We start from the raw sequence: 27,026 nt of genomic DNA on the forward strand, positions 1-27,026 counted from the left end.
TGACCGGAGGCGGCGGGGCGCCGCAGCTGGGGTAGCCACAGCGCCCCCTGTCGGCCGCGCGGCCCGCCAGAGCCCGCGCAGCCGCCGGCCGGGGCCCTGACAGGCCGCGGGCAGCGGCGGCGGCGCTGGGCTTGATGGCGCGTTACCGCCGCCGCTACCCGCAGCCCCGGCGCCCAGGGGCTCCAGCGGCCCGACGGAGGCAGCGGGCTGGGAACAAGACAGCCGTGGGCCGCTTCCTCGGCGGCACGGCCCGCAGCACGCGTCCTGAGCGAGCCCGCCGTGTGTGGGCGTTACAAAACACTTGGTGGTGTGGCACGAAAGCGACCCGGCGGCCGGCCCGGCCCCAGCGCCTCGGCCGGGCCCGCGTTGCACCCGGAGGTACAATGTGCCAGTGCCGTAGCTGTCCCCAGGGTGCTCGCTGGAAAATGGCGCTTCCAATTGTGTCGGGGCCGTGGCAGCCTCCCCTCACACCCACAACGCACAGCCTTGCGACACGAGAGCTCTGTCACACGCTACAGGCATCTAGCAACCTACTGTGCAGCGGCCAGCAACCCACAATTAAGCAACACCCTCCCAAGAGTCCTGTAAATTGGACCACATAAAGCCTACCTAAAAAACCAAGAGCTCCTTTTGTACAAGCCAGCTGAAGAAATCAGGTACAGCTGCTTTCTGATGCAGTTTCCGCCGGACTACATGGGAAATAGGGAAGGCAGCTCCAGTGGAACATAAAGCCCTTCACAGCACAATGTTGGACTGACCCTTCACCTCACCAAAACAAACACATTCCAGACCACATTCCCTGCCAAGTATTCCGAAAGAACGTTATTTTTTAATTCCAGACCACATTCCCTCCCAGGGATTCTGGAAGAACGTTATTTTTTAATTCAGGGATTTTGGTTTGGTTTTGACTCTTTGAGGAGTAGAGTTGCACAAGCTTTTCTAATTGGTCTTCATTTCTTTGGCAGGCTTTAACTGTCATGGAACACAAGGAGGGCCATAACACTTTTTACATGTCTTAGCAAGACCTCTTTATAAAAATAAAACAGATCAGTCATATATAAAATGTCAAAAAGATTACTGCTCCAAAAAAGAGAAACTGGGGCACAAGGCTGCCACATGCACAATGCTGAGACTATAGTTTGTGTGGAAGTTCCCACTGCTGTGCTTTCTTTGAAGCCGTAAGCAAGCTCCATTTGCCACCTGATTGGAGCCACAATTTCTAAATCATTACACAAACAGTTTACTCAGGGGAAAAGGGTGAGAAGAGTATCTACAAAAGCAGCAATATGCCAAAACCCACAAACGCTACATTCGCTCACCAGACACATACAATGGCCACATGCATGCTAACTGCAATCCATTATACCAGGAGTGTGGTCTGTCCTTTGATTTCACCAGAAAGAATCCTTTTGGAAGCTGAGAGATATTCGTGCTCATAAAAGTATTTAAAAAAGCAAAAAAGCACCCCATACATAGAAACAAAGTTGGGGTGAACTATTGGACAATGCTGCATCTTCAAAAAGAAGCTGACTTCTCTCTTTCCCAACTGATGCTCCCCTTCCCTGAAACATACATTCATATCTTAGCATGGAAATTAAATACAGATTAAAAAATTCTATGATCAGCCTGTGTCTGATCCCTGCTGGTTTCTCATTATAAATGCAAAATTTTGTTCCAAGTGTGAAAAAGGAATGAAGCTGAAATGGCTCAGTATTAACAATACAGTTAGAGACAGTAACCCAAGAAAAGGAAAAGGAGTCAGACAAATTTTTAAATCTATAGTTGATTTACTCTAGAATTCAGGCAAATTACTTTCTGCTCCATTTCAGTATTTGTAAGATTCAAGTCTTCTACAGGAGAATTAATTTTTAAAGCAAAATTTGAAGCACTGTCTAAAGCCAACAGTTATGCACATATTACTCTAAGAAACCTGTAACTCCTGTTCCCCCTCATACAGAGTAACCAGTTTATTGTGAAGAGACCTAAATGACAGGCCCTGTACCTTCCTAAAATGTTTGGAACAGGAGGTCTTCTCCCTGTTCTTCAGTCTTAGGATGCCGTCCCACCTCAAAGTCTGAAATCCTCCTCAACACCTAAGGCTTTACCACCACAATTCCTGCCTCTCCATTTAAAAGAAATTAACTATCTGTGCATTTGGTGAAAAATCCATGTGCTGAATTGCATGTGCCATTAGGGCAGATTTTGCTTTCTGGTGTTCAGAACGACAAAAAAGGCAGTCAGCTTGGGGCTATATTAAGAAAGATAGAAGGAAGAAAAAAAAAAAAAAAGAGCTACACAGTACAGTCACTAACTTTATCAGCACAGAACTTGTCTCCAATCTTTTTGAAAACCAGACCTCAGCCACATCCTATTGTAGGAGAGAGAGGCTAGAGTGTATGACTGGTGACTAGTACTCACCCCCAGCCCTAAGGAGCAACAGCTCCAAAGTGACTCGGAGGCAGAGAGCAAGATAGGACGGTGCAGGATGTTAGTCTCACACTGCACGCCGGAGGGAAGGCTCTGTGGCTGCACAGAAGATGGCAATGCAGCTGATAAGAGGAAACAGCAGAGACACATACAGAAAGCAGTTTTCTGAGGAAAGTTATGAAGACACCAAGTTTACAGCTAGAGGCAAAACCAAATAGTAAACAAGTCTGCTGAGGTCTAGGGCTGCTGTGCTTTGGCATATGCAGTTGCAATCCTTCTTTTTCAGTTTGATTACTTGTGAGTTTCCTGCCCATGTGACTTCCCCACGGGCTGTATTTATTTCACTCAAGACAGCTTTTTCCTGGCAGAGTACTGTATTGTGAAGTCTTTGGTGGCTTCTACAATTTAAACACTGCGGATTACAGACTGTCACCAACGCCTCCAGCAGACAGATGGGATGTAAGAGCACAGCCATACTACAAGCGTTTACAATTGGATCCTCCCCCACCCCCTGCTCTTTTTTCATATCAAGGCACTAATCTCCTCTTCAAGTACAAGCCATTATGTTGTGGATTTGAAGTGCTTATTCCCGATCTAAAATGCAATGTAGATTGAAGGTTGCTGGCGCCAGAATCCAGATTAATTATAAGAAAAAAAAAGAGTATGTACTTCTACTGCATTAACAATTATTCACAGACAGAATTAAGCATCCAGCTGAAAAACAGCCTCACTGGAAGAGGTTTTGAGTACAGAGCCACTCATTTGTTTGATTTTTGACAGATTACCACAGCAAGAATTGTTTCACCAAATAACTCAACTCAATACCTTAATCTCATAGCAAAACTGTGGTAGGCAAATATTTACGTACTTGTCCAAGTTTCCCAACAGAAGTAAAAGAACTGTCATACAGTCATACAAAACAACTGTCATGCGCACTTGTAGCACCAGCTTCGTAGAGTATACAATCATGCTGGCTGGTAGACATGTCTGGAGGTCATCTAGACCAAAGTCCTGCTCCAAGCAGGACAAATCAACACCAGGTGGCTCCAGGCCACATCCAATTGAATTGGGGATGAGACAGCACTGGAACAGGCTGCCCAGAGAGGCTGTGGAGTCTCCTTCTCTGGAGACATTAAAAACCCACCTGGATGAGATCCTGTGCAAACGGCTCTAGGAGAAGCTGCTTCAGCAGAAGGTTGGACTAGATGATCCCCAGAGGTCTCTTCCAACCCCAACCATTCTGCAATTTAAACTAGAAAACCCATAATGCACAGGGACAGCACAGAAGGACACAGACTGATACCGAACTGAGACAACAGGAAATGTTACAATTGAGTTCAACTAATGCTAACTGTGTTGGGTCTGGCTGAGCACCACAGCAGCCCCTAGCGCTGTGCTTTGTGTTGGTAGCCAGAAAGGTGGTGGGAACACACCAGTGTGTTGCTGCTGCTGAGCAGCGCCGGCCCAGCACCAAGGCTGCCTCTCCAGCATTCCCACCACCGGTACGCTGCGGGTGGGCAGGATCTTGGGAGGGGACAGAGCCAGGACAGCTGACCCACGCTGACCAAGGGGATATTCCATTCCACATGATGTCTGCTCAGACATAAAAGCTAAGAGAGAGGAGGAGGAAGGGGGGCATTCGGTATTTCCAACATTTGTCTCCCTCTTCTGCAGCAACCTCTACACATACTGAAGCCCTGCTTCCCGGGAAGTGGCTGAGCATCACCTGCTGATGGGAAGCACAGAATAACATCTTTTGTTTTCCTTTGCTTCTGCACACATGACTTGCTATTGCTTCGTTATACTGCCTTTAGCTTGACCCATAAGCGTTTTTTTTCATCTTATTTTCTGTCCCTCACACCCCCACCCCCATCCCCATTCTGCTGAGGAGGGGAATGATAGATCAGCTTGCTGGGCACCTGGCATCCAGCCACGGGCACCCCACCAAACTAACAAGGTTCAGATAAGAGATGTTTAACTGTTTTATATTAATACGAAATCCTAGGACAAAGTGTCATAATGGAAATCCTTCTCAAAGCTTTGTTCCATTACAGATCAACACTTTTGTCTGACACTGGATTGAAAAAACTTTTCTTGAAGTAAGTGTTTCTCATCACGGAGAATTCTTCTTTGTTTCCTTGTTTGTTTTGAAACCAATGCTAGACTTGTAACAATACTGTAATTTGCTGTCAAGAAACATTTACCATGATTTCTCGTGAGAGTTAAAAAGGGAACAAAAGTTTTGTCACAGAATAATTCAAACTGATAAATCTTACAGCCCATTTCAAACGCTGACATCAAAGCAATTTTATGTAGACTTCTTTATACAGTAAATAGTGACATATAATATGCATAACAAAAATATGACAGTTTCAGCATTTACTATTTAATATCAAATCTAAACTAGGTATTCAAAAGGAAATATTTTTACACCATTTCAGTAGTCACTTAGCTCAGTAGTTGGTTGCAATAATCCTTGGATGTTTTCAGGAACTGGATAGAGCTATAAGCACAAAAACTCCCATTAAAGTTAACACATGATAAAGTTCCACTGCAACCCTCTGAAAAGCAAAGAGTTACATGAAAAGAAATTCAGACACTGCAGTACATTGAAATGTATTGTGTCCTACAGTAGCTTGATACTCTACTGGTCAGAAACATGATGGTAACTTCAAAAGGCACTCTGAGTTAAACTACAGTAATGCTGGTCTACAAGCATTTTAGAAACTTGGTATTGTACAGTAGGAAAAAAAAAAAACCCAACCACAAAACTGTATTTATTCAATATAAATTGCTTTAATCTCTGTCCTAGCCCCAAAGCAGTCAAATTATATTGCACTTTCAAAATATTCTGTGTAGGCTGTGATAAAAATCTAATATTTACATGTTGTGTTAAAGAACAATGCGTTACTTTGTAAAATATTTTAAGAACCAAGTTTTAACACTTATTCTTGTATTATTAATATAACCAGAGGCTACTTCAAATATTTATTTTTTTTTAATTAGCTCCTATTCTAGAAACATTTTTGGTCCTTCAAAAAATTTGTTATGCTGCAATTCATGTTCGAAACTGGTATCAATACTTGCCCGAAAATGCAGCGGTTAGAATATTTAAATAAATAAATACATAATTTCTAAAGTAGTAATAGCTTTTTAGTTTTGTAAACAAACTGTTGTGGAAAGTCTAACAAGACTCAATTTGGCATGTTATGACTATAAGTGGCAATACTTTACAGTTATACAACCTCTGCTAGGGTAGAAAACAGTTTGGCAGGCACATCTTATAAATCAGTCTGGAAAAAAGACCCCAAAAATACTGATTGCTCCTTAGGTTGTATGAATAAATAAAAATGATCAAAGAGTAACATGATCCACTGAAACCAAAATCGACATTTATGTGATCCATAGGGGGAAAAAAAAGAAAAGCAACTCTATTCTTTTTTAAATACTACCTAAAGGAAATGAACAAGCCATAAAGGAATATATGATAGCCAAGATATACATGACACAAAGGTTGGCAGAATAAAACGAGCATTATAAATTTATAGAAATACTGATCTAGACAGAACTGGTATCTTAGCTGCATCTCACCAGAAGACAATCATCATTCACTTATCAATCCAATTTGAAGAAACATTCCAAATCTGTGTTTAGTAAAACAAACCCCGTGCAAAGCAGTAGCTCTGATGAAATTTTGCTGACATCTAGGTTGCCCCTACATTCCTGTTGAAACATGATCGGTCAGTAACATAAAAGAAACACAACAACAGATGTACAGTTATGCCATTTACATATAAATATATGTATATGCATGTTCTAGAAATTCAAATTATTTCAGGAGGTCTTATAGGCTGTGTTGGATATATTTGATATAGTACAGTTGTAGTTGACAAGTTCAATTTCATGACATACCCAAAATGCTCTACATACGTGCCCCTGTGCTTCTGTGCAGCTCTTTATTCTATATAGAATACCTTTCTTTTGGTTTTGATCACTAAAAATCGATGGTTTGAGAGCGCAAGGAAAAGCTACTCGCAAGCTTTTGTGGAGAACACAGGATTTGCTCTTCAAGATTGTTATTGATTGATGAAATGATTAAATGTTTCTGTTCAAAACCAAGGACCATGTTGTAAGCTTCCTGTTAACAGAGACCATGAGCTGTCACAGTATGTAAATGCCTAGTCTGTGCATTTAATGCAGCCTTCAAAGGGCCATTGAAAATCCCTCAGTTCAGAAGGCTACCCCTTCTCATTGCCCATGCATGTTTCTAAATTTGATAATGAAAATTCCTCTCCTTCCCTTCCCTCCCAGTTAGAGAATTAGAGGAATATCCAATGTTGCACCAAATTAAACCTCTGTCCCATCACTAATAAACTACATAACTTTTTTGTTGTTGTTTGAGAGAACAAAACCAAAAATTAATATCAAGAATTAATATAGCTCATACACAATGGGATTTGTCCATAAGTTAAACAGTGAAACTGCAACTGTACTATACTTTATGATATACATTAAACTTCACTGTAACTGAGTTAACAGCCACATTTGCCTTTTTCTTGCTCCTCGTTCAACTGTTCTGTAGAGCTGTGCCCGTTGGAACGCACTACCCCTTCTGGGATCCAGGATTTATCCACACACCGTTCCATGCGCTTCATAATGAGGTCAAGCAGAGTTTCAATGGCTTTGCTTACATTATTCCCATTAGCTGCACTGGTTTCAAAATACGGTATTCTGCAGAAGACAAAACCCACAAACTGACACAGTTTATTATATGCATAGGAGAAAAAACAGTACAAGATTACTGCCACATACTTAGAAGTCACACAAAGGCAACTGCTACTCCATAGCAGAAAGACACTAAGTGGCTAGTGGTCTGACACGCAAAAGAAATTAATGAAATGGCTGACTCTGTAGGTAGGGCAGAAGGATAACCTTTAATTTACATCATGGAGTCCACAGTTTACAGAGGCACTGGTCAGTATAAGTTCCTGAAGCTGTGCTCCTGAGGTCTGGTTTTTTCAGCCCTGTTTCCCACAAGAGATGCAATTACTTTATATGGCCTTGTGTGCACAAGTGTCCTCCTCACTGATTTCTATCTACATCAGCTAGGGATTCTTGCCAGTATGGACGTTCCCCTGCAGGCAAGGCAGTACAGATTCCTAATGTGGTGCCCTTACCACTACAAAATGTGACTGTTCTGTTGGCACTTCAACTATAAACTCGCTTACGTAACAAAAAAAATATAATAATCTCCCTGCTCAGACTACCTATGTCTTTGTTAACAAGTGTTTCTGGGCACCTGGGTACTGAAAATACATTGCTAGCTTTCATTCCTGCTGTGGATCAGGATGTTTCAATGGCGAGTCTGTAGGCTTCAAGCTTCCATACTCGGTGCTCCCCACAGGGTGGTGCTAGGGCAGCTCCATCAGCGTTACTCCCCAAGTGACAGGTATTACCACTTCGTAATTTTAAGTCTTTCTTACTTAACCTGAAAGATTCAATGAGTCGTCGAAGTATTACCTTACTGCCTCAGTGTGTAGGTCTCCTGCAACCATTTTCAAAGTACATCACCTAACAGCACAACGCCTTTCCACAGAAAGGGGATATTCACTATCTCACACTTGTGCTGAAGCAGGATTTATTTTGCTCCCCTCAGGAGTGACTCCCATCAGCTATCCTGTCTCATCTCTAGAGGGCAGAGAACTTTTTAACTGCCAACATATTGGACGTGATCTATAACTTCGACTTGTAGCTCCCTATTCCTAAATGAAGTTGGCATTTTCACCCACAAAGATAAATATTTAATAAATTATTTCCAAAAGTCACACAGAGAGAGATCCCTTTCAAATCTGTAAGAAATAGCCACAAGCCATCAACCGCTGTTTAAAAGTTTTTGCTCCTTCACAAGTAGCTGCTTAAAGTACCGTCTGCACTTGCTGTTGTCTGTGTGACATGGACTTCAAACAAGCATTTTCGCAGCAGAAGGAAAAAATAATAAGGTAATACTGCTCTAATAGGTTGCTTGTGATTTGCCTCAAATGATTCTTCAAAGTCAAGGAAAGCTAATTTGTGACTATACGATAGGAAACAGCATGGCACAGGAGGGCTGGACCTCCAGAACAAGGCAGTCAGCACTGCTGACCTAGCGTTCACGCTATGCACATTCTGTAGGCTTTACTTTGGACCAGCTCTCATCTACCCATCCAGATTGAGTGCAGATTACTGGCTGGAGCACATAGTCTTGTTTATTCTTCAACCGAGAAGGAATCCAGTTCTCATGCTAGAAAGCTGCTCCACTATGTGAATCAAACCACAACAAAATATTTGGTTCAGAAGTGCACTTCTGATCCACGCTGAAATGCAATGTAATCCAGAGATGAGACCCATGGAAGAGTTAAGGGGGTATGAGTGCTATGGGATTAATTAGTGTTCGACAGAAACAAAGATTTCACATAGTTCCTCTAGGAACACATGACCTGTGCCTGTGGGGAAGGGCAAAGCTACCCTGTCTTCCTGCTGGTCTGACTTGGTTTTCAGACTCTCCCTGGGAGTCTGTGAGCACGCAGATGCCTGCAGTAAGACACAGCAATAAGACACAGCTTACGCCTATGGAGCTAAGCCACAAAAAATTCACCTAAGGTACAGTCCTACCAAAACTGCTTGAACAGTTGAGGGAAGACTGAGGAGGAGGCAGAGAACTAGGGAACTGGGGAACCGTGGTCTGGACCAGAACTGCTCTTCTGTGGGAACCCAGCACTCTGTAAGCAGACTGTGCAAATGCTGGGGAATGGGTCCCAAGGCTCTCAAAGAAACTGAGGCCACATGTTTCCATGGCCATGCTAGAGACAATGGTTACCTTACAGCAAACTTGTGTAAAACAGCTTAGCTTGTAAATTAGGATATCATTGCTTGGAATTATTTTTGCTTTCCCTAAAATCTGACATGACACTCATCACCTCACCAAATGCTCTTTTGGATTTCATTTTATAAGAGACCTGGGGTCCCTGTGCCCCTGGAAAGCCTCAGCACAGGCAAGAACAAAGAATTAGACTCCCATCATTCACCCACCTCTCCAGCTAAATTCTGTCTGTTTTCCAGAATGTTTGTGAAAACTTACTTTGTTTACTGCAAGGAAAGAAGAAGAATAACCAATCTCCAGTGCAGGAGTATTGCAATACTGATGAATTTTTAAGCAATGCAGAAACCAGTAATCTCTGACAGAAAAAAAGGTATCAATACTGGCCAGTTAAGCATTCTAAAATACTTACTCTCACAATAACCTTTCGGTATACAGAAAAGGCATTACACAAAACATTTCATTCTGCTTTAAACACAGCAATAACTGGAAGGAAGTTATTTACCCATATTTTTCTGCAAGTTCCTTAGCCTCTTCTTCTTTCACCATTCTTTGGTCTTCCAGATCACTCTTGTTTCCACATAATACAATGTCAGGGTTTTCACAATATGCATGCATTTGTAGCTGACCTAACAGCAACAACACGAATTGGGGTCACAACCTACTGTCACACATAAAGCTCATTAAGAGCACTACTGCATTTCAGGGGACACAAAGTCCTTCAGGAAAATTACTCTTGGAAAGATGGAAAACAAGTATGTTCTCTGTTATCTCACAGGACTTCTGCTATTGCACGAGGAGCCAGCGAACAGGTGGACATCTGCTATCATGTACCCAATGAAAAAGCCAGGGAGCGAGCCAGGGGAGCAGAAGCCTGGCAAAGTCAGCACAGAAGCTCTGTATTTGTAGCTTAAGGAGTTAGGCTCACCAAGCATCTTCAGTGAGCTGCCAGGAAAGGATATGCTTCCCTCTCCTGGTGGATGATGCAGTTTAGGAACTCCTTCGCCTAGATACATCAGCTTAGTAACACTTGCCTTCCATCAAGTTTTGCTGACAAAGCTTCAGGTGAGTCAAAACAGAGTTTTGCACAGGCTTTCCACACACTTACATTACTGAATATCACCAGAGCTGGGGATATGATGTTCTCTCATCCTGCTTTTATATAGGTTAAGATTCAAAGTCCAGTAGACAAAGCTGTATTTCAAGTCAGCACTAGAAGCCACCACTTGAAGCTATCACAATTATGAATGCAACATTTACTTTCTTCTGCTGAGAAAGCTATAAAAACCAGTATTTTCAATTCTGTTTCTCAGTGAGACTCCATATTTATAAAAATAGCCCTCTCCACACCCATGCAAAGAAATAAAGAAAAAATAAAGAAATGCCATACTTATCCAGTTCCTGACATTCAGAAAGCTTTGCTCATTTGTCAGATCAAAGAGTAGAAGAAACCCCATGGCATCTCTGAAGAAAGCCGTTGTCAAGCTACGAAACCTAGGCCAGCAAAGTCAAATTAGTTGGCTCGTCTCACAAGTTACTTAGAAAATATAATTGCATATAGTCATAAACCAGAGGTAACTTAAGACTGAATTAACTAGAACAAAATATTTATCGTAATCATTTTGCTGGAGGAGGGACTGCATAACAAGAATTGCTGACATTACTATGGTCTAATCAAGGCCTAAGGAAATCAAGGAGACATTTCACTTGAGTGTGACAGCTTTAGACAAAGACTTATGCTATAAAGCATGACTTGATCAAGATTCAGAAATTAAAATAAGAATGAAATTCAAACTTTGAACAGAAATTTTTCCCCTGTACGTATCAGTTCTTAATTTTAAGATCATCAACCACTGCTGCTAGTCTTTTGATAGAGAAATAGAAAAGAATCTTTTGAGGTGATTTCACCTGTCTGACCTTCCCAAGACCTCAACATATTTACAGAAATTTAAGGAAAACTAAAAAAAGAAAAGCTTTAAAAACATCTATATGCATTGGCCATGAAAAAATAAACTGACAGTTTCCAAAAGATGAAAAGCAACGATTACAGTTTAAATGTTCTAGAGTTGTAAATTACACTTGTAATTTAATGGGTATTCATAGGAAACTTTCCATCACTGTTAAAATAAGCGCACATTCCCATCTTCCATCGTACAATTAAAATGGAAAAATTGACAAATAGAATTCATGTACTTGGTTCTGTTTGCACCTAGCTTGATGACAACAGCCTTACTTGCTAGGTGGGTGGTGGAACATACCTTTCCTGCCCTGCAGTATCCCAGAGCTGAAGATGTATCCTCTGTCCTCTGCCACCAACACCATCTGGCCCGTTGGGTCTATACACCTGTAAAAGGTAAATTCGCAAGACTGAGTGTTAGCAATCCAGCCTCTGTAGAACACAAAATAACTGACATTTAAAGTCATTAAATGCAGCACTTGTCGACACAAAGATCCCAGCTACAATTCAGTCCCCCTGCTTTATAAGACAGAAGTAATATGGGTTACATTATGCTTCTTTTTGAATATTCAATTAGATGCAAAATTATAAAAAAGTGAAACTGGAAGAACATTATCCAATAGACAGTGGACTCAAAACAGATTTACAGCGACCATTGTCTCATTAGACAAGCTTAATTTTAATATTTTCATTTTCTAATTTTTCCTATTATCCTGTATCATGTTCAAATTAAAATATAATTACAAGAAAGCAACGATCGGATCAAGCAATCTGGCAATACATTCATACCACTATCAGAACCTCATTAGCAAACTCATGAAGATAATGATACCTCTTCTTAGGTGCCAAAAGATTGCTGGAAAAGAGCTGAGAGTAGATCTTATCATATCACAGCTTAAAAAGCAGAAACTGGATGATAATAATAAAAGCTGAAGAGAGTACTGGCATGAAATTATAAATAAGGGCATCTGTTAGCTTTGGAAGGATCAGATGAAAATAGATTCATGTCTTGTTTAGAACACTTCATGTTAGGTCATCTTCTTTACCTTCAACTGTCATTGTACCTAAGATTAAAGATATGTTTGTAACTCTGGTAAAGACACATAAACTTGCTGAATTTGTGGATTACGTGATTCAGGTCGTGAAACCTAAACCTTATCCTGCATTACCAAATACGCCGATCAAGCATATCTGCCACGTCTACTATCCCAAAGAAGGAACAGTAACTTCTTCAAGAGACCAGTTTCGCATTTCACTAAGATATTTACTCATTGCGCTACAGTGGTGCATTGTCATCCATCAAAAGCCAGTCTGCACAATGCCCATGACACCATCCGGATTTCTGGACACTTGGGAAATCATCAGACTACACTGAAAGGCATTTAATACTTCTACATAAGAATTAAAAAAATTTGTGCCAGCTCTATTTCTCAGTGCGGTAAGGACGAGCATCCAATTAGTTATCATAACGCACTGCTCAGCTTCATGTCAAACGTATGTTTGCCTAGTTTAGTAACAATTCAGGGCTTAAAAAATGCACCCCAAACTACCTTATTTTTCACAGTTCTTCTCTGGTAGTGGTAACTGCTTAGGAAGCCAAATAAGCTCCACGTATCATGTGATCCCATTTCATTCATGTGTTTTAAAATCAACATTGCACTCTTTGTACAGTAGCCATTTTGGTTCAAAAAAAACCAACAACATTTTTATTACAGCCCAATCCTTCCTCTTGAAGAGAGTTCAACAATAAAAGTGCTAATCCAGGTATTGTGTGCACAACTCTTGGAGTAAATACACTCATCAACACTTGCTGAGCAGTAAGAAATGGTTGCCTATATCAGCTCTTCTTACTTTAACTTTGGGAGAAACAGAAAGGGATAACACACAACAATGACAAAAATAACCAGGTCAAATGAGATCATTTCCTTGTCAAGAGATTAAGTACACAGTAAGTATTGATTGCACACCTACACATAAGGATCAGATTTTTTAAAAATAGATTCTAGCCATCACCAAGATAGGTACCATTTTACAGTTTTACCACTTTCACTGGTTGTGAAGACTCACCACTCTCTTTTCCCGAAAGTCAATGCCCACCGTTGTGATAAATTTGGAATTAAATTTGCCATCTGTGTATTGGTAAAGAAGGCTGGTCTTTCCTACTCCAGAATCACCGAGTGCTAGAAATTTTATGAGGTAATCGTAGTCCCCATCAGACATAGTGAGAATTCAGAAGACACCTTAAAAAGCAAAGCAAAAAAGGATTAGTTAGTCAACAACTCTGCCAAGGCATATTTTGACAAATGTTTAAAATATAAATCATGATTTGTACCACAGAGCATCCAGCAGTGGGACCAGTTCTGTACTTGTACGCTGGTTTTACCTTAAACTCTCAATTATGCCATTTACCAATATCAAATGCAGCTGTGACTGAAAAAGGACATAGTTAATTTTATAACATTCTTCCTACTAGAAAGAGATTTTAACTTCAGGAGAAGACTGGAAAACAAGATCTAAGTATCCAAGACATCTGGAACACGAACTGCAGAACCATTTATAATCTGCATGGAAGCTGGCAAAAGCTACTTAAACCTACAAGCAATGTAATTCTGACTTTACGTTCACTGGGACGTTTATTAACATATGAAAAAAAAAATTGCCTGACGGCCCACTGTATTTAAATAAAAATGACAATCGTTTTCTATTAATAGCTATTTTTCAGTCTCAAATAAGTTATTTCATACAAAAAGGAAAAATAACCAAGCAACATTTTGTTGTTTATGTTGGGGTTTGCTCTATTTAGAGGACGAATTTTCAAAGGTTTTAAAGTTTTCATCATGATGCTAGTTAATAATTTAAACTAAATCTTGATCCTGAATTGCCATTAAACAACATACATTTTCGTGTGGCCTGTACACATTTTATGAAGTTTCTTTCTATCCTTTTAAGCCTTTGAAAAAATAACCATATTAGATATTGTGTGAACAAAGAGCAGTAAGAGCTAGAACATATTACAAAAATCACTGGTAAATTTCATGTATACTAGATACTAGAAAGACTGATGTAAGTGCACTAGTACTTCCCTGTTGAGTAGCTACTGAGCCTCTCTTCCCTGCAAACAAACAGTAGAGAGCTGCCTTATGTTGTGTTCAAACATACGAACATGAAAAGATAAGCCTAAAATAACCATTCTAAAAACAACATAAAACTGGCATTATATTGCCTCTTATGAAGGAGGGAAACAGATACCAAAATACAAAAAAATAAGATAGATGATGAAATAATATACAAAAAAAGAAAAAAAAAATGTGCTGTTTCAACTGTAAGTATTTTTGGAACTACCTGTAGCTTGAACTACATAAAGATATTCATTTCAAGTCAAACACCGCAATAGTTTGCATCAATGACAAAATATCAAATCCCTTCTTGAATATCAACTGACAGTTTGAGGTTTAGAACAAACTCCGTATCTCAATCACCACTGTTAAGCTAAAACCGTAACTCTCAAACCGTAACTATCTTTAAAGCTTCAACTCTGTAAGTACCACTCTTGGTTACAAGACAGAACCGTGATCAGTCAACTTAGCCATGACGGGACTTACCACACTCACACACCGACGATGGTCAGATTTACACCCAGATACTCTCCAACTGAAAAGTCAGTGGAAAGCATCTAACACCTTGTTGCCATTTCCAGTTTTCAAGTTTCCCTTTCCCCAGCCAAGGCGTATTTTGCATTATGCCACCGAGGACAGTAAAATCTTGCAGGAAAGGGGGTTTAGGTGACAGAGTTCACACTCACTACCACACCACAGCCAGCCAATTCACTTTCCACTGTGGCGTTTTAATACAAAGGTTTGCGCAATAGAGTAAAAAATTGAACTAAAAACCCCTGCAGTAAGAGTATGAGCTTTTTACATAAATACACCACAATCTGGTCTGAAGGAGCGGCATATTCAAGTAAGCAAGCTGAACAGGCAGCCACACACTGACATAAGAACAGTTTTTGAAGAAATTAAAAGCCCTGACTCATTAGCCACACTCAATGTACCAGCAAAGGGCTTTTTGGGGGTTTTGTTGTTTTTTAAATCCTCCCCACTGTTGGGAAAGGAAAAAGGAAAAAAAAAAGAAAAAAAAAGTAAAATCAGATTGCCTACCTTGTAGCTCTACAAAGTCTTTTAATTGAAATGCACTAGAAGGAAGGGAAAAATATTTTAAAAGGCAAACAAGGAGTTTTTTACTAAAGACTGGGTTTGATTTAGACTTTCATCTCATACATGGTTTTTCATTTGCCCTTCATTTGCCCATGATCTCCAAGGGCAAAGGGCTGTGTAAGCTGCCCCTCTACTCAAGTAAATGTTCTTTCAGCTTCAATACACCTAAACTAATTGTTGCTTAAAAGGCTTAAATGCAAATATTGGGGCCAGTATATTCTACAAAGCCAAGTTACCTTCACATCTTTTACGATGCTATCCGACCTGTATAGAAGTATTTGCCTTGTCTTGTTGATATTTTGTTAGCTAGCTATAACTAGGTACCTTTTCATAACAGCTACAAATGATAGTGCCACCAAATCACTGCTAATTAATGTTGTAAGAAAGCTAATCTATCATGCACCCTGTGCAAGATCTTATAGAGGAAGAAAGGGCGCTACAGCTCTTCCTCGGAGCTGTAAAACTGTTACGGTTCAGCTGCACCCTGCCACTGGACAGAGCTGGGTGAAAACTCTGGGTAAGAGAGGTCACAGTTAGACCTTGGGGCAGCAAAACCTAAAGGCGTTCCTAGCGTTCTATCCAATTTTTAGAGTATCTGTTTGGGCAAACATGCCACATCATTCGGACCATTTGAACCTCAATTCTCCATAGAGCTGGTAACAAATACAATTTGCAAATGACTGACAGAGGACTAGGAACCCTTCACAGGAAGGGCATAAAAATGCATCTGAAGGATTTGCTTGAGAAGGAATTTTTCTCCTTAGCCTTTTGAAATGCACACACCTTTCACTGCACCTCATAATGTCAATCTATTATTCAAATACCTCCAGGGAGTGGTTCTTGTGAAATCCTGCACAGTTAACCTATCCTTGGAGACATGCAAAGAGCTATTTTCATAGCAGTTTCAAGCCTTGTCCTCCTCCCTGTACAAATATTTAAAAAGTGATCTCCACCCTCTACTTCCCAGACCTGCAGTCCTAATGCCCAGACACATCCAGCTCCACATAACAGAAATAAAAATATATTCACAGCAAAGTATATTCATAGCAAAAACTGCTGTGGGGTTTTTAAAAGTCATGGCCCTGTTACTAAAAACCCATGCCATTTTTTCCTTTCAGTTTTGCTTTTTTTAAAATAAGACTTTACAGCTTCACACCTTCCAGTGTTTCCTTCCAGATTTTTGTACCTTGTGTATCAGGAGTGGGAAGCAGAAAAGGAAGAACCAGAGGAAATTGATGATACACTTAGAATTCATCAGGTCACCAAAAGAAAAAAAAAAATCTGAGTTCATTTTAAATGATCATTCCCAAATCTTGCTTCCAAAAGTAAGAACTCCTTGGCTGAAAAAAATCACTGATGGGCACAGTTCTAGGCTCCACATCAAGCCCTCCAGGGTCTTGCCTTTTGTAAACTCCTCCTTAAATTCCATTCAGCTCTAGCTTTGCACTTCACCTAGCATGCAGATAGACAGGGGTTATGACCAAGTGCTGGGAAAACTCCACCGGCCTTTTCTGTTGCTGACAGGACCCCCACAGCCATCACGTAAGCTGTGCCCATACAGCTGCTGCTCTGGAGCCTCCACATACACATATCCAGATTGTGGCTTGCCAAGAGGGGATGCTCTGCTAAACAAGTGCTCTTCTTGTTCAGTGGATTTCCTAATCCAAGGTACTTTCACATTAATAGGCTTCAGTATTAACAGGCTCGCATTTTTGCCTCCAGAACACAAATATCAGAACCCTATGGTGTGATAAAACATTCAAGACTATGGCAGTGCTGCTACTGCATAAATTAAGGAAATTGGCTTGGCATGCAGGCTTTCCCCTGTGCAGTCTGGGGACAGGGAATATGCATTTTGAACTGGCCTTGCACAAAACATGCAAATCCCATGCTGCTACAGGGCTGATGGGGGGGGAGAAGGAAAAGGAAGAAGGCACAAAAGAGATGAATAAACGAAAACATGAAGAAAAAAAAAAAAAAGGCACTGAGCTGCAAATAAAAATTTGTACCCACGTGCACAGTGTACAATTCAGGAAATCTGAACATGCTCTTAATCGGACAGTCCTCAAGCACAGCAATTTAAAATAAATTATACCACTTACCCCAAACTCTGCTAAAGGAATAGTTAGGGCACACTGGCAACAGTGCTTCCAATAGGAGTATTTTTCTAGCACCACCTCTTTTAACACACAACCAAGAGGCCTATGTGTCACCTGTTTGCATTCATGTTGATAGGTGCTCAGAGATAAGGAGGTGTGCCTCATGCCTCCCCATGCAAGGAGGGTGCTGCCTGACAGCATGGCTTGGAAGCAATTACACAGTTCACACGTCCTATTTATTCCTAGAGGCAAACAGCATTTCAGAAGAGATTTGTGCATGACCTACCTAGGAGCAGATCTGAAGTATGTGCGAAATCACACACACATCTTACTACAGTTACATTGTACCTAAAACACGTTTTAGTATGAAAACACTTGTTACGATGGAGTATATGGATCACAGCTGTTCAGTTCTGCTCGCTGCTTTACATCCTCTCTCAGGTGCAAGGAGGATACAGCAGTCTCTAACACAAACTGCTGTTTTCTTTCTTTCCGTCTTGTGCAGACTTGAGGACACTGCATTGCCCCATAGCTACGATGATGAAAGCCATCTTTACCATACATTTCTAAAGAGAAAAATTATTCTGTGGCAAAGACTGGAACATAAGGCTTGACATGACTTCAGACCACACCTGCACCACAGCCCCATGTTGCAGAGAAGCAATACATATTTAACGGAGGAAGCTTGGAGGGGGGGAGCGTCCTCCCCCACACTACACCACCTAGCCAGCCCTCCCAAGAGCAAAAAAAACACTATTCTGTATGAAACTAGTCAAATAAAACCATTTGCTTGATTCAACCCATTCTTTCCCCTCATACCAAGTGAAATGACTCTCTGTACAACTCGGACATCACCCTGAGCATCCCAGACCTGCACTGTAGCAGCCATAAAGCCAGCGAATAACATGGGAGGCTATACCACACAATTATAGAGACATACTAATTCAAATCTGCCAAAACACAGATATTAGACCTATAATTAATCCATATGTTAAGATACCACAGATTTTCATCATTATCCTTTTGGGGATGGACAGCAGACACTCAGGGTTACAACTAACAGTGTCACTCAGCTTTCAGGTAGATCTTACAGACAGATAAATTGTGTCTTGGCCTTGCCTTCTCTGCTCAGGAAAGGCAGACCCCACTGGAACAGCGGGGCATTCACCAGGCTGCATCATAGAGACAGGAGTGAAGTCTGCATATTCCCCCTGCAATGGAGATCCAGCCCTCCATGGATGGAGGGAGCGCAGTGATGGGGTTACATCCCTCGGCATCTATCACAGCAAGGGTAGCATATGATAGGTGAAAGAGTTGGGAATCTGCTTAAGAATGTTCCACTGTATTAATATATAATTGAGCCATATTTGTAAATATACCACGAAAAAGTCAATGCTGTTTAGAGTTCACAAATGCTTTGCAAATGAAGGTTTTCCCCAAATATGGCTTTATTCTTAAAAAGCAGTTGAGGCTGCATGCCTGTGATTGAAGAGCTGACAGGGACATTGAGGGAAGAGGAGTCCAAATCCCACAGAGACAGAAAAGGAAGAGCCTGCAGGTCTCTCAATGAACAATATGTACATACAAGTACGTGGTAATAATGCACTTGTACAGGTTTGATCATTCTGCAAGTGCGAGTCAATTCATACGACAAAAGCTTCCCACCCAGGCACTCCACAGGCTTGAACAACTTCAATAGCTGTTTTACATGTCCCCTGATCTGTTATGGCAGAAGCACAAAGCAAGCGATCTGGACCTCAAAGGAGTAAGTTTGCTAATCCTGTCATACCAGCACTCCGATCACACTACAGCAAAGCAATAACCACATTCTTGCCTAGCGTGGGTGAAGCGTAGCCAACAGCCTCACCCTGCTCTAAGGCTTCAGTGGCACCTTAATGCTTGCAAAACTGGTCACCATCAGACACTTCCAGTTCTGTCAAAACAAGAGACAGAGAGTTAAACAATGTTCCTGCTAAGTCAACACATTATTAGAAGTGCCTTTGGCTAAAAGCTGCCAAATATGTAAAACGTAATATAAACAAATTATGACAATTTTTTATAAACTCAAGTAACTGCTATGCTGGGGGAAGAGTGTTAGTAAATAAGCACTTTACTGAAATACTCTGAGCTGTACCGGTTTTTTCTCAGTAAAACATATGACCTGGCTTGCTTTAGTTTTGGCCAAAATAGCACTTTCTGTGACTTCTGGAACTTTTCTAGAACAGAAATAACAGGAAGGAAAATACCCCTTCCTCTCAAAAATGAGAGAAAGAGATTCAGTTGCTCTGAGCATTTTTTTTGATTACTCTCAATTGCTTTACTTGACATTTTATTCCTATGACTTTTTTAGGTTCAGCTATAGAGGAATTCAAAGGAATCGTAGGATCAATGTCTAAGGATTGTCTTTTTCCTGGAAGGATCTATGTTATTTTGAGGGTGCTCAGAATACATACAGGAGTCTGCAAAAACACATGCAAAAACTAGGCTGCAAGGTTTTAGCTTCCAAATGCTGTTGTCACTTTTATCTCAGCTGAAGGTGCTCTAGGACACTTTGTCAGCTGTCAGCATTGCTAGAACTGCAGAATTTTGCAGAGCAAGAACTGACAGGCACACAAAGCACTCTGACAATGAGTTATAATGGGACATGTCAGGCATAAAATTGTGATCCTATGCAGAAAGGGGGCACAAAAAGAGGTAAGTGAAGCAACAGGCCTGCAGATGTGGTGAGAACTTTGCACAACAGGCCAGGCAAGGAAACAGCAGATTTTGGATTTCGTTTCCAGAAACTCAGGGCAAACTGGGAATGGAGAAGCCAGGAAAGGAAACAACAGTTAGGTTTGCAACTACATCTGCATTTCAACATAACCAAGCCAACGAAAAGGAGGCTGAATTTCAAAGACTGGCTGTTACATAAAGGAATGAAAGGCAGCAAGGGACTGGAAAACAATGGCAAGTAAAACCAGGAATGTTGCAGAGAATACTCCATCACTCCCTCACCACCCATATGGAAGGATCTCTGTGCAGTTTCAACTTCTCTGCAAAAACCACACCATCATCTCTATTCCCTCATCGGTTTCTAACATTTTCATGCTTCATGGTAATAAAATACTGTAAATAAAGATTTGCAATGCTACCTGATGAAAACAGTTGAACTCTCTAATAAGACCTGTCCCCTTCCTGAGAACAAGAGCTTTTGCCTCTCAAGTTACGTCTTTGAATTCTCATCAGAAGTTGCTTTCCAATTGTAGCAGTGAAGCTAACACCTGTACCATGTGAATAAATTCCAGAGCAGACTGGGAAAAATAAAGCGAACATTTTTTTTAAAAAAAAAAAAACAAAACAGCTCCATACTACTCACTCCTTCCTGAGCTATTTAACTGTTCCTTTAATAAATACGTTAAACCACAACATCCTACAAGTTAATGTGCCATGCTTTTTCGCTGACTTTATAAACAGGAAATTCAGAGCAATGTCCAGCATCCTTCCTTGACATGAGAATTCTGACCACTTTGGGATCCAGCTCATAGCTTACCCACAGCCTAACCTTAACATCTGTAACACATCACTACACTGCACCTGCCCTTGACAGTATCAAGGAATGATGAATGACAGTCTTGCATAGATTTACAGTTTCCAATCCTTTCAGTCAACACAGCAGCCACCAGGATTTCACCCATAAAGCTGGTCATATTCACAGAAGGATGGAAATATCCAGAAGCCTACCCACTCATTCAGCAACACTTCCAACTCCAAAAGTGTAAGGAAAAAGAGTACACTTTATTTCTGCCCTCAGAAATAGCCACTGGAAGATAAAGGAGAAGATAGTAAGAATCACAGAGGATCATAAGAATTGATCATTTCTTTAAGGAATGGTTTGGTTTTTTCTGGAGATAGCAAAAATCTCCAGCAGACAGCTAGAATAAGCAGACACAAGAAAAAGCAGAATAAAAGGAAAAAATAAAAAAATATAAAAACTGAAAAAGGATGCAATTTCATATGTGCAGTTATAATATGAATGAAGCAACATCTCAGGGAAAACGTGCATGTACTCATACTAAAGACAGTAGTATATTTCATGCTCTGCCTATGTGAGCAATTCAGTAGGGTACATGCAACACACCTTAGTCAGGCCAGGTTCTTTGTTTAAGCCCATTAAATCACACACTGCAAACAGCCAGAGGAAAATATTTGCATCTTCTTTAAAATGTTGGGGGTTTGGGGTTTTTTTTCTCATCCAGGGCAAGAAAATTCTCAGCTGCCTTCCATCTTGTTTTGTAGAACAGCTACCTGGAATACAGAAAATGATTCTCCAGAAGGTCACACTGCCAAGTTTGTGAAGGATACTTTTACTAGAGGGATGCTGCATTCCAGGGAAATAATCTGGCAAAAATAAATTATCATTATTAAGTCTATGAAAAGTTTATGGAAAAGGTCAGGCATCAGACAACCTCTAGGCACTGTTAGATAAATGTGAAACCCACACAAATATACAAATAGGACTATAAAACTGAATGATTCATCTAACATGATGTGGGCGAGTGTACAAAGGGGCGAGGCAGGAAAGAATTGCAGTGCAGAATTTAATCCACCTCTTCATCCTTTGGATTGGGAAATACCTGCTTCTCTTGTTTTTTCATAGGAGGTAAACTCTGTTTCTTGCTAACTCTGGTTTTTGATAGGAAGATGCAATAAAAGTTACTATTTTTGTTTGTTTTGTAGCTGCTACCATTCTTTAGCATTGTTGTTTTTCTATAATATTGTGATCTGTCCTTATTTTTGGTGCAAGTTACTTGACTTAGTTCAAGAGTAAATAACAAGGGGACATAGTATATAGCATTTCCTACATTTGTTCTGGCTATTTATTCCTCAGGAAATTAAAAGTTTTCTCATCGCTTAGATGACATTGAAATATCCAAAGATTTTTTAGTCCATCAGAAGTTTGTCTATGCATGCCAAATGAAAACAGCTAACCGCAAGGCATCACGGCCTTTTGGAGCAGGACTGAAGTGTTGGATCACATTTCCGGCACCAAAGAAAACATCTTGTTCCTCAGAAAACTTACTAGTTATCAAAGTTACTAACTGAACAAGTAATCAATATCCATTTCTAATGAGCTGGAAAATATTACCTATGAATATTGGGCATGGTGTTAGGAATAATGCTCATGTCATCACATCCAAGTGAGGAATAAGCCAACCAGAGCAGCAACAAGTGTTCCTCAGCTGCCTCTGGAGATAAGAGCCAGCAGTGTGCCCCGGTGGCCAAGGGGCCAGCGATGCCCTGGGGTGTACGAGGAGGAGCATGGCCGGCAGGTGGGGGGAGGTGACCCTCCCCTCTGCTCTGCCCTGGTGAGGCCCCAGCTGGAGCCGTGCCCAGTGCTGGGCTCCCCGGTTCCAGACAAGGAACTATGGGAGAGGGTCCAGTGAGGGGCTACAGAGATGATGAGGGGACTGAAGCGTCTCCCTGATGACAAAAGGCTGGGAGAGCCGGGGCTGCCCGGCCTGGCGAGGAGAAGGCTGAGAGGGATCTTCTCCACGCACACAAACACCTGACCGGGGTGTCAGGGGGACGGGGCCAGGCTCTTGGCTGTGGTGCCCAGCAACAGGGCAGGGGGCAGCGGGCACAAACTGGGACACAGGCAGCTCCAGCTGGGTGTGAGGAAGAACTTCCTTCCCTGGAGGGTGGCAGAGCCCTGGCACAGGCTGCCAGAAGGGCTGTGGAGTCTCCTTCTCTGGAGACATTGGAAACCTGCCTGGATGTGACTCTGTGCAACCTGCTCAAGGTGAACCTGCTTTAGCAGGGGGGTGGACTAGATAACCTCCAGGTGACCCTTCCAACCCCAACCATTCTGTGATTCTCTGAATAATAGTAAGTCATCTGTAGAAGTATTTCATCACAAGTGTTTCTTAAATTGATCTAGAAATAGGGCAGAATAAATTTAGTTATCTGTGGGAAAGCAAGGAAAACTGTCAGCTGAGAAAAGCCCTGTCCAGTAACTAGAAAAGGTCATTCCTCCTAGTCCTTCATCTCGAATCCAATGTCATTGGACTTGAAATACAAGAGACAGTCTGAGATGCCAAGCAGGGGAGTGGTGCATATAGACAGAGACGGATGTATCTAGATTGATAAAACTGAGGTTTAGAGCTAGCATTCACTTCTCCCAAATCATAAAAATCATGAAATCTTGACAAAAGCATCCTTGCAGGTGCCGAGCTCATGGGGCCTGCTCCAGATCATGCTGGCAATCACTGCAGCGTGGAGACAGCCAGAGCACTGCAGGCTGTTAGCATGACACTTGAAAGAAATTGAGAGATGGGTTGGTCATGAATAATCTGCTCTTAAGAAGTCTCAGAAAACAACTGAGCCTTCTGATTTCACAGTCTGTAATAGCTACATCTGAGAGATACTTTCAGCCAGTACTGGGCAGGAGGTTTTAGTAAATGTGTCTGGAGATAGTAAGCATATGTGATGCTTCCTTGTTTCATACATGCTATGAAAAGGTTAGAAATAACCCACTGAGAATACTCTGGGCATAATTTAACTTGTCCCTTACATAATAAAACACTTCAGCCTGAAACAGAACCAGGCAGTATTCAATAGGCCACAACCTATTCTCTTCAGGAAGTTACTAATGTGCAACAGCAAAGCAGAAATCTCAATCTGTGACAGCAAGACACAGTCATTCTGGAGTACGCTGTGGCTCAGAAGTACCACTTTTAAACTCTTCTAACAAAGCAAAGCTAAAACTACAGGTTATTTTTCTTGTTTCACAAGAACTGAAAAATAAGCCCATGCTTTCAACACGTGACTGAATCTTCCACTTGAACAGCTCCATTAGAACTCCATTAACGCTGCCCAAGCTTTCTACTGAGGCTCTGCAGTCAGCCAAAATATTCAGACAGTGCTTTGGCCAAATGTTTGCTTCAATTTGTATCCTAGTACAGCTTCTTTTCTAGAGCCTCGGGGAAGGGATAATTCAAAAGAAACACTGATTAAGCAGGCTGAACTGCACAACACAAAGATTCCATTCAAAAAGTCTGCTGTTTTTCAACCTGAGTTGCCAACACTATTTATCTCACTGCTCTGGTCAGAATGCCATATTGCAGCATGAATTATAGTTAAATCTTGATACACAACAAAGACCACTCAAATAAACAGCACAGCAAGCTAGGATTTCTTACACTAATTCTTGACATGGAGGTATGCACGAGCCCTGCAAGGAAAGCAAGAAGAATCACAAGTGTCATGTCACAGTTTACCCATACTATTCATTTTAATTATTCCCAGACTGAGGGAGGCTCCCAAGATGGCTGTGGAGTAACACCTCTGACTGAAACCTGGCAGTTGTTGCCAGCTTTTTGTGCTGTAGATGCCTTCCTACAGAATTCTGCAACATTTCATGCCGACGTTGCTTCCTTAAGCTTCACTTTAACTGATGTACAATAGCAGGCAATTTCCTACCTCTCCCCTCAGAAGTCTTCCATTATAATTATTATTCATAATGTTTCTGCTATAGCTAATAAATGGCTCAGCAGCAGCAAGCTTACACAACAACCACCTCTATAACCCAAGTTCTGTAAAAAATATACAAAGTTATTCTAAGAAATCAAATTGCAGTCAGACTGCTCTAATTGATCCAAGCAGCAGAAGTTCCCTGTAGAAAACTGTGTCAAGGAAACACCTACAGAGTTTTAATACCACAGTGGATTCAGATTGTGCTTCCCTGACTTAACACTAAGTATAAAGCTTCGCATACTTATAAAGAATCTGAAAAGCTCATGCAAACTGACAAACTGACTTCATATAATACTTTGCAATTTTTACGTTCCACATTATGACTGAGAAAGGCATCAAACCTCGGAAATGAGAAACAGGATGTAAAGGGTAAGTAGATAAGAAAGAATCTATTCAGCTATACACTGCGTGGAGAAGTCACAAGAAACTGGGAGTATGCAATGGCACTGTCTGACAAGAGTTTCTATTTGAAAAGACTCATTAAAGTAGGTGCTGCTGTTTCATCTTCTATTAAAAGACTGACTTTGGCTTGCAGTGTTTGATTTGATTTTAAACCAGTGCATACGATTTCCTATGGAAGGAAATAAAAATCCAGTAATGAGATTCCAGTAAAAACAAATTCAGTACGTGGAAAAACAAAGTCTCAGTTAGCACTAATCAGTACAGCTGCAGTGGCTATCATAGAGCTATGCTAACATACAACCACCCCCTCACTCCCAGAGAATTCCCACTTCACCAAGATCCCAGGTCTGCTTCTGTTTACACCAACAGCTGCACCATGATGCATCAAAACTGGATTTTTGTGAAGAAAATTTATCCCTGTGACACAGTGTTGAAACAAAATACAGAAGCAAGAGCTATATTATTTCCCAGTTATGAAATCAAACATTTTAAAGCAAAGAAAAGTTACTCTTAACTTTTTCTCCTTAAGTTATTTCTACTTCCCTTGGACTAGAGCTTATTTACCTCATTCTACTAGGATATGTTCCAGGTCTTTTTCCATTAACTGCTTTTAAGATTTTTTGAGTTCATTCTTTAAATTTTGCATAGTTGCAGAATTTTTGGTCTTTTTAAAAAATTTTTTTTAAAGTAAAAAAATTACAATTTCTCTTTGATGCCATTCTTAGTGACATGTTCAAAGAATTCCAGCTGAACTAGATACCTAGTTCGTCTTTTAACAGGCTCAATTACTCCGGGTGTTTTGTTTAAGATAGTGATACAAATGAAAGACATGCTGGAAATAAGCAAATATACTGAAACCCTCTGGGAGTATGGTGAGGGCAAGGTGGGCAACACCACATGCCAGAATATAGTTTTTGCTCTATACAACTGAATCCCAACATTATCAAAAATGTAATCCCCTCAAATATCTTAGGCTATTAGAAATCAATACCCTAAAATGTGCTAGAAATTGTTTGTGTAGCACACATGCAAAATGCACATGTAATGCAATGATTGAAAACAGTAAAATTACAATGAAGCCACTATGACAACCAATCCAACACAGCACAGAAAAAAAAAAAAACCACCATGCTAAGTCAAGCATCAATGTTTACAAAAAACCTTCCTTCCAGTTATTTTATGTAAGTTTTTCAGACATTGAGGATGTCTATAAGGAAACAGCAAGACAACATATTTATTTAACAACATTTATGAATCTGGCACTTCCTTCTCATAAACACAAGTCAAGGGATGATGAATCAGGGCTAGAAAAATAATCTTAAGACACTCTATCCTAGACAGCAGGTAAACCCTGGGAAAACCTTGTGACCTTCCCACAGAAGTGGAGAATACTGTTTTCTGTTCTCTGAACAACTCCTCCTTGGTTATATACAGTCTACAAATCTAGGACATTTGGTCCATGATTAGAAAAATGCTGGCAAATGGGCTAGAAAAGATGCCCGATTAAAAATTCCTGCTTGGGGTGGCAAGGAATGACCTAGTCAGATGGGCACATG

At 40.8% G+C, this 27,026-nt stretch overlaps 1 protein-coding gene across 6 annotated transcripts in view; it reads right to left on the reverse strand.

Moving 5' to 3' along the window:
- Nucleotides 1-4,397: 4,397 nt before the first annotated feature.
- RAB27A (RAB27A, member RAS oncogene family) overlaps nt 4,398-27,026 on the reverse strand; it is a 33,971-nt gene continuing 11,342 nt past the window's right edge. For 3 of the 6 annotated variants that reach the window (XM_037393964.1, XM_037393959.1, XM_037393960.1), the window contains 5 exons: nt 13,308-13,480; nt 11,542-11,627; nt 10,674-10,777; nt 9,789-9,912; nt 4,398-7,158 (listed from right to left, as the gene is read on the reverse strand). In XM_037393964.1, coding sequence (XP_037249861.1) covers nt 6,960-7,158; nt 9,789-9,912; nt 10,674-10,777; nt 11,542-11,627; nt 13,308-13,460 — 666 coding nt within the window. In that variant the 5' untranslated portion in view covers nt 13,461-13,480 and the 3' untranslated portion in view covers nt 4,398-6,959. Of the gene's footprint in view, nt 7,182-9,788; nt 9,913-10,673; nt 10,778-11,541; nt 11,628-13,307; nt 13,481-20,687; nt 20,847-25,473; nt 25,602-27,026 lie in introns of those variants that run through there. The other 3 variants (XM_037393961.1, XM_037393963.1, XM_037393965.1) reach the window with 3 other exon arrangements.

The sequence above is a fragment of the Falco rusticolus genome, chromosome 7, assembly GCF_015220075.1.
Source record: "Falco rusticolus isolate bFalRus1 chromosome 7, bFalRus1.pri, whole genome shotgun sequence".
Classification (NCBI taxonomy): Eukaryota; Metazoa; Chordata; class Aves; order Falconiformes; family Falconidae; genus Falco; species Falco rusticolus.